The sequence below is a fragment of the Apteryx mantelli genome, chromosome 18, assembly GCF_036417845.1.
Source record: "Apteryx mantelli isolate bAptMan1 chromosome 18, bAptMan1.hap1, whole genome shotgun sequence".
Taxonomy (NCBI): domain Eukaryota; kingdom Metazoa; phylum Chordata; class Aves; order Apterygiformes; family Apterygidae; genus Apteryx; species Apteryx mantelli.
This window is the reverse complement of record NC_089995.1, coordinates 8,197,465-8,208,943: the sequence shown is the minus strand read 5'-3', so window position 1 is coordinate 8,208,943 and position 11,479 is coordinate 8,197,465. Positions and strand designations below refer to the sequence as shown.

General features: G+C 57.8%; 1 protein-coding gene across 1 annotated transcript; it reads left to right on the top strand.

Annotated features, from left to right (window-relative positions):
* The first annotated feature begins 1,148 nt into the window (after positions 1–1,148).
* CCN5 (cellular communication network factor 5) lies at positions 1,149–10,150 on the top strand. The gene is made up of 5 exons (XM_067307603.1): positions 1,149–1,264; positions 3,883–4,099; positions 4,901–5,152; positions 7,115–7,317; positions 7,898–10,150. Exons 1-5 carry the CDS (start codon positions 1,205–1,207, stop codon positions 7,919–7,921), a joined length of 756 nt encoding a protein of 251 aa, XP_067163704.1. The 5' UTR covers positions 1,149–1,204; the 3' UTR covers positions 7,922–10,150.
* The last annotated feature ends 1,329 nt before the right edge of the window (positions 10,151–11,479 follow it).

The following is an 11,479-nucleotide window of genomic DNA, read 5'->3' as shown; positions in this document are numbered from 1 at the left end:
CTTGCAAAGGGCAAACTGAAAGAGGAAGGCACTGGGGGCAAATACAAAGCACTCTCTCTTTATCCCCCAAAGTTAGATTTTAAATTCTCATGATTGTTTAGGCTAGTAATAATTTTTCAGGAGCTGAACTTGGGTTTACAAGGCTTGAAGTTATCAGTGCTGCTGCAAGGACCAGACCTGCAGCCTTACCTGCAACACGCACTGGCCCTCGGGCAGTGCACTATGCTGTGCACCTAAACCTGCACGTACCCCCAGAGGAGCCTCTCTGGGCAGCAGCAGTTTGAAGCAGCACTGTAGATGCCATGGCGCTACCACAACCGCAGCAAATCCCTTTCCTGTTCTTGATATGCCAGAGAAACTAGGAAAGGCAATGCACCTAGGAGGTATGGAGAGCTTGCCCATCAAATTGCTGCAACCACAGCTCCTGGGAATCAAAAGCAAATCACACAGTCTCTGTAGAAATAGAGGGACCTGATCCTGCCTTTGACTCAAGGACTCTGTACAACATGGGTAACCACACCTCTCCCATAGATCTTTCCTACCATGCACTAGGCTCAGCATAAAAAACAGGGGTGGGTTCCGTGTTGCTGCTCAGTTGTAGCAATGTCCCAGTGCAGACTGTGGGAAGGACAGCCTGTCTCGTGGAGAGGCTTTAATCTCGGGCAGGAGCGCTGAAAATAGAGTAAATCTTTCAAGGTGGAAAAATGCAAATTGCTTTCTACATCCAACTCCAGGACATACGGACCATGCAAAGGAGCTATTTGAAACCCAGGAGAAAGACCCTGGGTCTGCCTGGGCAGACTTGGATCAGCAGGACGAGGCATAGACCTTCCCTCATGGTCTGGGCTAGGACCACGTGCCAGCTCGGCCCTGCCAGCCTGGCTTTCCAGCCCCCTCTCCTGTGCCCGTGATCCCCAGGGGAGAGGGTCCCTTCTCTTTGCTTTCTGTCTCCATGGATAATATGTTCTCACCTTGAGGGGAGTGGAAATGTCAGCTGGAATGTGGGCTGGAAAAGAAAGAAAAAAAAGAAAATCTTGAGGCTTGTCCAAACCTACTCATGTTTATACTGGAGCCTGTGAGTGACATCAGAGCAGGGAGAGTATAAACACCAGCAGGACCTACTCGGGGCTTCAAAACCTGCAGACACACTGCTGCCTCCAAACTGCCTGGGGGGTGATGTGCTGAAGTGTCGGCAGAGAGCAGCATGAGACTCCAGCTGGAGAAGAGGCTTCTCTTCTTCTCCCTTCTCTGCATCCTTTCCAAGGTAAGGGAGCTGGGGTCTTGGGGTGCCTTTAGCTCTAGTCAGGGAAGCATCTGATTCTCTCAAAATGAGGCTCAGGGAGGACTCCAGCATCACAACACGCCAGCTCAGAGCCCTTCGCCCGGTGACTAACGCCTGCTGGCAGAGGGGCTGTATTTATGCAGTTTCATGGAGGCAGAGTAATGCCAGACAGAGGCACTTTGTATTAAACAGCAGGGTCCTAACGTTCACGGGCCAAACGTGCCCATTGCGCACATCCCCGGAGCATGCAGGAATGACAGCAATGCGCTCTGTTTGCTTGCCCCTTCCCGGGAGCTCTCCTGCGCCGGGGTGGTGGTGTGCGTCCCCGCGAGCGGCAGCGACGGCATGCGCAGCTCCTTCTGCAGATTCCTTGCTCTGGGCTCGAGTCTCGAGGCAGGGGGCCAAGCAGCTAGCACCAGCCTCAGGATTACTCAGTTTTCCCCCCTGTGATGCTCATGTAAAGCTGATGCCTCCTACAGGATTTGGGTTGTACTAGTAACTTTTTTCTCTTGGACTCTGCATGAAAGAGTTCCCTGTGCACAGATCAGGAAAGCTGAAAACTTTGGGGTATCTCATTTGCAAGTTCTTTTAATTGCTGCTTGAATCTCCAAGTTAGACCTTCTGCAAGCAGGGACATCATGGCAGCTTCACGCCTGTTTGACTCTTCCTAGACAGTTAAGATCTCTAATATGAGACACATTGTCATCTAAAGGCAAGTTAATTGCAAGGAGCAGAGGGAAATGGATTAATGAAGTTGGCCTGGCTATTATTTTTAGAACATCGATCTGTAATAGTAACCTCCTGAAAGATGAAAAAAAGCAGTTGGCTGCCTGGGTAAGCTGTAACTGAGAAATGACTGCTGCCCCAGGAGCTCTCAGTGCCTTTCTGAAGAATCACCAGTGGCCCTTGTATCTCCAGCCCACTCTCTGTCACCACAGATAGTCCTTCAGTCCCTGCCATGGTTCTCACTATGGTTTTTGCCAAGTAATTAGGCAATTCATTAGTAAAACAAGAAGACACAGATTTTCCAGGCCATTTTGGATATATTTCATCTTCATTTACTAACATTGACATTTCTATAGGCAGATAAAAAAACATCTGGCCACCTGAACTGCTGCAGATGAGGAAAACAGATGGCACACCAGTACCCATCTTTTCTGTCCTACTGGCCATACCAGAATTGATGCTAATGGAAGAGACCTAAGAAAGAAAGATGGCAACCAAAACCCACATGGTCCAGCTGAGTCCATTGATCTCTTGGCAGTCTCAGCAGAGACACCTGTGTCTGGATCAGCATGAGACTGAATTTTTTGGTTGCAAATTTGCTGAATTGCTCTCTAAATTTCATGTGTTGGACCTGCTGCAAGCAAAGTGCATGTGGCCCTGAGCAGCAGTCCTGCCAGCTGGGAGCGGGGGCGCCCAGAGCCAGTCCGCTGCAGTCCGTATTATACATACAATCGCTGTCAGTCCAGTACTGGCAAAGAATTTGCTTCCAGCACATAGGTCCAAAGCATTTGGCTTTAGTTTCTATAGGCAACAGCTCTATCAGTTGTCCCTGTCAGATGTGACATGACGAGGCTAAAAGTGCTGCCCGCAAAAGCTGTTTGTGCCCAGGGTAATTGGGCGTGCAGAATGAGCGGCAGCTATAAATATCTACCTGCCTGCGTGAACTCCTGCAGGGCCCAGCCCTGGCAAAGCAGCCGCCTGAGCAGGCAAACCGCTGCGGGGCACAGACCTGCCGAAGTAATTAGTCTAACTGGGAGGGAAAATTTAGCTCCCAGTGTTTGCAAATGTGCCAGTTGAAGTGCTCCTTGCCCAACTGGCCAGACCAGGCAGAGGATGCGGCAGCCAGGGAGAGCCCAGAGCGGGAGGCATCTGGACCAAAAAGGAAAGCAGTGAGACTTACTTGGCTTCAGTTCTCCCATTGCATATACATCATCCTAATTCTCGGCACAAATATGAGCTATTAAGACCTCTCCTGAGAGCAGAGGTGCTGGGCAGGAGCTGTACCCTCACCGTGCACATGCTCTGGCATGAGGCTGCATCCAGCAGCCAAAGCGGCAGGCTTTGGGGCAGATGGTTTTCACCCCGCTCCCATCACCGGGCTGGTTACGGCAGTGCGCTCTGTCCTTCAGGCTGCTACGACCATTTACCCAGCGCAGGAGCCCAACTGCAGCAGCTTTTGCAAGGCTGTGAGGAAGGAAAGAGGGGAATGGCCAGTGAGAGCAGTTTCTCATCGGTTTGTTAAATGAATGCCAGCACATGGGATATTCATTCTGCGCCTCCCTCCTCCTCCTGTTCATTCGGTGAATAGCCGAACGAGCCAGGCTGGCTGTGATTTAAGTCCTCATCTGCTGGAGCAGTGGGCATCCTGCTTCTCCCTGGTTTCCGCAGGGGCTGAAGGTGCCAATGATGCCGTGCAGTCCTAAGTGGACAGTAGTTTTCCAGGCTGCTTTGCCACATTCCCGTAGACTGAGCCTCCCTCTGCCAGAAATCTGCCTCCACGCAACCATGCCTGAGCTTGAGAAAGGGGATCCTGGTACTCCCAGCAGAACAGCAGCTGCTAGCGGGCAGCGACAGTGATGGTTTTGCCTCCGCAGGTGTGTGCCCAGCTGTGCCAGAGACCATGCTACTGCCCCTGGGCCCCCCCCCGCTGCCCCCGCGGGTCCCCCCTCGTCCTGGACGGCTGCGGCTGCTGCAAGATCTGCGCGCGGCGCCTGGGCGAGCCCTGCGACTTCCTCGCCGTGTGCGACCAGAGCCAGGGCCTCGTCTGCGACTACAGCGCCGCGCGCGCGGGCACGGCGGGAACCTGCAACTGTGAGCACCGCCGCCCCGCTGCCCGCCGCGGCCCCGGGGTGCTCCAGGCAACGCCGACCGCGTCGGCGCGCGGTTACGGCCCCGAGAGCGGCTGCTAGAGCCGATGCACGTGCAGCCTGGCCTGGGGGCTGCGCGGCGGCTCCAACCAGCTCCCGCGCTGCTTGCGCATTGGGGTTTCCAGGCGGTTTGAGTGGGAAAGGAGGCAGCTGCCAGGGCTGGCAGAGGGAACGGGGGTCCCCAGGGTGCTGGAGCGCAGGGTGGGCCCGCGGCGGGCAGCGGGCAGCAAGGAGGAGCGGGCGGTGTCCAAGGAAAGGACCTCTGCGAGGACGATGGGCCTGAACTCTCCTCTCCCACCTCCCCGGGCTCTGCGAGACACCTCCGAGAAATTTTTTTCAGCCTGAAAAACCCAAAAGACATGGTCAAAGGGCAGTGGGTGTCTCACCAGCTGGTGAGCTGCTGATTTGGAAAATCGTAGAGATTAGGAGGGAGGCTAAGGAAGGGGCGGAGGGTGGGTGACATGCATGGCTGCTGTAGGTCAGAAGCAATAAACCCTGGTCCCTTGGGAGCCCTCGGGCTGTCGGATGCCACATCTGAGGCTCTTCTGAGGCTGGGAGAGCCGTGGTCACACTCTACCCAGACTGGAGAGGGAGCAAGGCAGGAGGCAGCAGCTTGGATAGATGGAAATGGCAGCTCCTCCTTGGTGCCGGCCACGTGGGCGCCCTCTGAGTGTCTGGGTCCCCTCAGACATCCACACCTCACCAGCACTTTGTCCCTAACTTTGTCCCTGACTGTTGCTTGCAGTCGAAGATGACGAGGAGAGCTGTGAAGTGAACGGCCGGGTCTATCGAGACGGGGAGGTTTTCCAGCCCAGCTGCAAGCTCCAGTGCCGCTGCCTGGACGGAGGTGTCACCTGCGTCCCACTGTGCCAGGAGGACGTCCGCCTGCCCACCCCAGACTGCCCCCACCCGCGGCGCGTGGACGTCCCAGGGAAGTGCTGCCAGGAGTGGATCTGTGAGACCCGGGAGCAGCCGCTGCTCCAGGACGCCGTGGCAGGTAACGTGCAGAGCACGTGGCCGGGGTGCTCCTGCAGGGCTCTGGGTCCGGGACGCCGTGGCAGGTAACGTGCAGAGCACGTGGCCGGGGTGCTCCTGCAGGGCTCTGGGTCCGGGACGCCGTGGCAGGTAACGCGCAGAGCACGTGGCCGGGGTGCTCCTGCAGGGCTCTGGGTCCGGGACGCCGTGGCAGGTAACGTGCAGAGCACGTGGCCGGGGTGCTCCTGCAGGGCTCTGGGTCCGGGACGCCGTGGCAGGTAACGTGCAGAGCACGTGGCCGGGGTGCTCCTGCAGGGCTCTGGGTCCGGGACGCCGTGGCAGATAATGCGCAGAGCACGTGGCCGGGGTGCTCCTGCAGGGCTCTGGGTCCGGGACACCGTGGCAGGTAACGTGCAGAGCACGTGGCCGGGGTGCTCCTGCAGGGCTCTGGGTCCGGGACGCCATGGCAGGTAACGTGCAGAGCACATGGCCGGGGTGCTCCTGCAGGGCTCTGGGTCCGGGACGCCGTGGCAGATAATGCGCAGAGCACGTGGCCGGGGTGCTCCTGCAGGGCTCTGGGTCCAGGACACCGTGGCAGGTAACGTGCAAAGCACGTGGCCGGGGTGCTCCTGCAGGGCTCTGGGTCCAGGACGCCGTGGCAGGTAAAGTGCAAAGCACGTGGCCGGGGTGCTCCTGCAGGGCTCTGGGTCCAGGACGCCGTGGCAGGTAAAGTGCAAAGCACGTGGCCGGGGTGCTCCTGCAGGGCTCTGGGTCCAGGACGCCGTGGCAGGTAAAGTGCAAAGCACATGGCCGGGGTGCTCCTGCAGGGCTCTGGGTCCAGGACGCCGTGGCAGGTAACGCGCAAAGCACGTGGCCGGGGTGCTCCTGCAGGGCTCTGGGTCCGGGACGCCGTGGCAGGTAAAGTGCAGAGCACGTGGCCGGGGTGCTCCTGCAGGGCTCTGGGTCCAGGACGCCGTGGCAGGTAATGCGCAGAGCACATGGCCGGGGTGCTCCTGCAGGGCTCTGGGTCCGGGACGCCGTGGCAGGTAACGCGCAGAGCACATGGCCGGGGTGCTCCTGCAGGGCTCTGGGTCCAGGACGCCGTGGCAGATAATGCGCAGAGCACGTGGCCGGGGTGCTCCTGCAGGGCTCTGGGTCCAGGACGCCGTGGCAGATAATGCGCAGAGCACGTGGCCGGGGTGCTCCTGCAGGGCTCTGGGTCCGGGACGCCGTGGCAGGTAACGCGCAGAGCACGTGGCCGGGGTGCTCCTGCAGGGCTCTGGGTCCAGGACGCCGTGGCAGGTAACGCGCAGAGCACGTGGCCGGGGTGCTCCTGCAGGGCTCTGGGTCCAGGACGCCGTGGCAGATAATGCGCAGAGCACATGGCCGGGGTGCTCCTGCAGGGCTCTGGGTCCAGGACGCCGTGGCAGATAATGCGCAGAGCACGTGGCCGGGGTGCTCCTGCAGGGCTCTGGGTCCGGGACGCCGTGGCAGGTAACGCGCAGAGCACGTGGCCGGGGTGCTCCTGCAGGGCTCTGGGTCCAGGACGCCGTGGCAGGTAACGCGCAGAGCACGTGGCCGGGGTGCTCCTGCAGGGCTCTGGGTCCAGGACGCCGTGGCAGATAATGCGCAGAGCACGTGGCCGGGGTGCTCCTGCAGGGCTCTGGGTCCGGGACGCCGTGGCAGGTAACGCGCAGAGCACGTGGCCGGGGTGCTCCTGCAGGGCTCTGGGTCCAGGACGCCGTGGCAGGTAACGCGCAGAGCATGCAGCTTCTGCTGGGGTCTGGGTACGGCCCCTTCCCCCTGCACCCTAGACTGTGAGCATCAATGGGAGATGCCTCATTGTGCAGCCGGTGAGGGCTTCCCACCCACCCTAAGCTGTTCGTGACCTGCTTCCCAAACCTGTGCCCGGCTAGGCCTGCAGCACCCATCCCGGGCATGCCTTGCCCAGCTTCAACAACTCTTTCCTCCTCTTCCTGTGCAGCACCCAGGGCCCCGGGGCTGGCACCCCTGGCCCTCCCCTACCCCTGCAAGGAGTGGAGCACGGAGTGGAGCGCCTGCTCGGCCACCTGCGGCATGGGCTTCTCCACCCGCGTGTCCAACCAGAACCGCTACTGCCGGCTGGAGACACAGAGACGGCTGTGTGTGGTCAGGCCCTGCCAGGCTCTGCCGGGAGCATCCCCTGCGGTGAGTGAGGCCTTCGGTGACTCTGACATCTCTGGGCAATGGGTTGGACAGAGAGAGGGAAATTCCAGCCAGCACAAGAGCTGTGGGACCCCCCAGGTGCCTGTGGACACCCCATCATCCTTCTCCCCTCCCCAGGCACGAACTAACCACATCTCAGGGTCAGAAAAACCATCTCCTGAAACCGCGCTTGGGAAACATACCCCAGCTATTGATGGCAGGTGCAGACTTGAATTTTGGGATCTCTGGATGTCGGGATCCAAGAGCACTGATGGAAACCACGTGGCCCTGAGCCCCACAGGTTGGCTCAACGTGCCCCTGTGACGGGGGATGTGTTTATGGCTCCTGGTGGCACCCGAGCGGCAGGGCTTTTCCACCACTTTAATTAGCCTGGTTCAGACCTAGTGCGGACACGGTGCAAAACTGCCTTGCTCCTGTGCTGCAAGAGCTTTCCTGGGCCAGGTGCTTGCGCCACCACGTGCCCCTGCTCCCGCAGACCCTGGTGACATCCCACCAGCCCTTCTGCAGTGCTGCAGCTCACAGCACTCCCATCTCCACGTCACCATCTGCTCTGCCTTTCCAGAGGGGAAGAGGAGGTCGCTGGTAGCCGTGCCCACCCTGTTCGCAGCCTGGAGCCAACGCCTCGTCCCAGCAAAGAGTCTGACACAAGCCCCCGGCGCTGTGGTTTTGGTGGAGATGGAGGACACGTCCCCTGGGAAACTAGGGAAGAATGGATGGACCTTGGCTGCACAGGAGGGTGGAGAATCGAGACTAAGATCCCCATTTCAGCCAGCACCTGCCCCCTCGTGTGCACCCCGGTTCCCCTAGGCAGGGCTGCTGGCCAGCGAGGAAAGCGTCCCCAAGTCCCAGCCTGTGCGGTAGCAGCATGCCCGTATTGCAGCTCGGCACTGTTGCTGTAACACGGCCACTGCAGCGATGCTTTGTGGTTAGGGCAATTCCCAGGACAAGGCTTTGGGAAAGCCCTTTGCTGAAGGGGACAGGGAGGAAGGAGCGGGGTGGTGGCTGGGCCAGCTCTCTCCTGAGGTCCCGACCACACCGGGAGTGACTCTCTCGAGTGGCCAGTGCCCTGGGGACCAGCCTGCTGGCTGAAGTGTGGACAGGGTGACCACCAGCACGCAGGTAGCCCGGAGGCACCACCTTGGGTCCCCTGGCAGCAGGTCCAGCCCCAAACCAGGCACCATCCCACAGTCGCTTCCAGGCCTCTCTGGGGGACATCAAGCCAGGCCAGGGATGCATCCTGCCCCTTTTTCTCCATCTGGGCTGTGTCCGCTCCTCCTGAGAGGTAGGATGGCAACCTAGGCTCCCAGGGGACATCGTGCGGCACGGCCTCATGCAGAGGTCTGGGGAAATGGGGAAATCCCTGCCTCCGAGCAGGAACCCACCTGAGAAACTGGGAATTGCTCCTTTGCAGGACGGGGGCTGGGACTGGTGGGGTTTTTGGAGAGGGCCAGGTGATGCCGTTCCTCCGTCGCGTGCCACGTGCACGGCTCTGCTCTGTGGCTATGCGGGGGCTGAGAGAGACCGCCTCAAGCATCAGGTAGACCAGATCCCTTGCGGGACCCGCTCTGCCCGACCCGCCAGGGACGGAGCGGGCAGGACGGGCCTCACACCACAGGTTATCTCCGCTTTGGGTTGCACAGCTCCACAGTTCACACGCACTCAGTTATCCCACAATATCCGCCCAGCAAACGAACAGCCGCGTTTCTGGGCATCAGCAGAGGCGTCCTCCTCATGGCAGCTCCAATTCACCTTCCCCGCATCTCTCCAGAATAAACACAAACCTTCCTGCTCCGCCTGGCCTCCTTCTTTCCAAAGCGCTGGTGGTTTGGCAGGGCTTCGGCAAGCGAGGAACTCAGACGCAGGAGACAACGCTCCGCAGCACCAGACATACCACCTAATATCCAAGCACAAACCCTAAAAGCTAAGGCCAAAACAAAGGCAGTAAAAGAGAAAACAAATCGCAAAGATGAGTTGGGGCTGCCTCCCGATGGCCTGGAGCCGCTCCAGCTAGGCAAGATCAGCCCAGGAAAGCTACTCTACAGCTCTGCTTTTATTTTCTCACCAGGATAATCCTTTAGGGTTATTCAAAAATGAAGTCTAAATGCCCTCTAATGGCCTCTATTTAACTGTGCAGAGGCTACATGCTTCCCGTGGCTGGATGAGAAGGGCAACTAGAACAGAGCAACATTTTAAGTTATGTGTCCGGGTGAGAGCTGAACATTTTAGGTTCGTATTCATGGAAAATAAAAATGTGCTCACCTAGGTGTGGAGCTTGTCTTGGCCTGCCCGTGAGGGGGGACCTGCCATCGGGGTCACTGCTGGGAGCCCTGCTGCTGGCGGCAAGCTCAGCTGCTGGCAGCAAGGCATGACCCGGTGCTCAACCACCTGGATGCATCTGCGATTCAGGCAGCTTAAAAATGAGCAAGAGAAAAACAGAGGGTATTGAAGTATTGAAAACATGATTAAAGCGTATTATCCTGGGTTAAATTCGGCCCCTTTGCTCTTACGTTGCTGTGACCTCCATCAGTTCTTCTAAAGGGCCTGAGCAGCCGCAACGGGGCACGTTTCCCTGCTGGCTGCCAGGAGGGCATGGATCGCAGGGCACGGATCGCAGGACACGGATCGCAGGACACGGATCGCAGGGCACGGATCGCAGGGCACGGCGCCACGCAGATGCATCCAGGCTGTCCAGCCTGGGGTCAAAAACAAAACCAGTGTCGGTGATGGTTTTCAGTCACCTCTTCAGACAAAAAAGGGAGACTGGCTGCTCAGGCAATAAAGCACTGTTTACAAAGAGAATTATTTATGGTGATGATCTGGTACTCTGCCCGTATACAAATTATTAATTCAGCTTGACATCAAGGACTCCGCGAATCTCTGGCAGGCAGCAAACTGCAGAATGAATGTGGCCTGTTCTGCCACTTCTTTGGCTTTTTTTTTTAACCTCTGCAATGGAAATGCCAAAAACACAGTGACACGAGGCTTACGTTAGACTTTAAAACCACAGCGATCGTCTGCTGACATGGATAAGACATGTTACGCGTACTGAAAAATCCTGGTTTTCAGCCAGTTCTCCTTTCAGCATGCCGGGTCCCAGCCGCCAGCAGCCGGTGATTTCCTGGCAGGGAGAGGCTACGAGGGCTCACAGCCTCTTATCAAATGCTGCCCGACCATCTCTGGCTGAGGATAAAAACCAGCAGGTTGTGGTTTTTTAAATGGCAACGGGAAATTCCTATCTCAAACAGAAATGACTTAACATACCTCCTCGCTATAGTTTCCTTTTTTGCTGGAAAATGTCATCACTCTCTGATTCGCGAAACAGAAAACATCTAAATAATAAATTAGCGAATCCAAATAAATCAGAGTTATTTTTCCCTAAGAACATAGGGAAACTGACTCTTGCAATTTGACTGTGAGTCTCACAATATTTGCTATTCCCTCTAAAGCCCAGCTTCTCTGGAAACGTCGTTATTTGAGAACCATGTTTAACACAGCATCGGATGCAGCAGGTCCTGGTCTTTGCCTGCTGTTTTGGGTCAGTGAGAGATGTCAAATACATGGTTATTCAAAGAGGATTACGGTTACCCATAGAGCTTAAAACCCAGAAGACAAATCCCGCCTCCCCCAGAGCGTAGCACCGTATCTGCGCACATAACGGCATAACGACAGCCACCGGCGGGCGATAGGTCACTGCTCGTCTCAGAGCAAGCACACGTAGCAGCTGCACCCTGCTGCTGCGGAAGGAGAAACCGCGAGCGTAAATCCCATATTTCAGGGTTTCCTTTGCGTCAAGCCATTCTTGTGATTGATGATTTTTTAATGCATGGTGCTGGCCTTGCTGAGAAGGGGCTAGGTGAGCCCTTCATCAATGCCAAATATTTCCAGGTACCTCCCCGAGCATTAAAGTGCAGTGCTCCGTAAAATAAAAGTAGATGGAGCCAGGCGTTTGGCGCTGGTGAGCAGCCCTGAACTGGTTACCCAAAAACCAGTCGCCCAGGCGAGGTGCTTGAGACCCACACGAACCACAGCGGCGCCGCGGCCTGCCCTTGCCCTGAACTCGCTGGCAGGGGCGTCGCGGCTGCACGAGCCAGGAGCCGGGGCAGAGGGAGCTCCGGGGCAGCCTGGCTCCCCGTGCCGCGGCGGG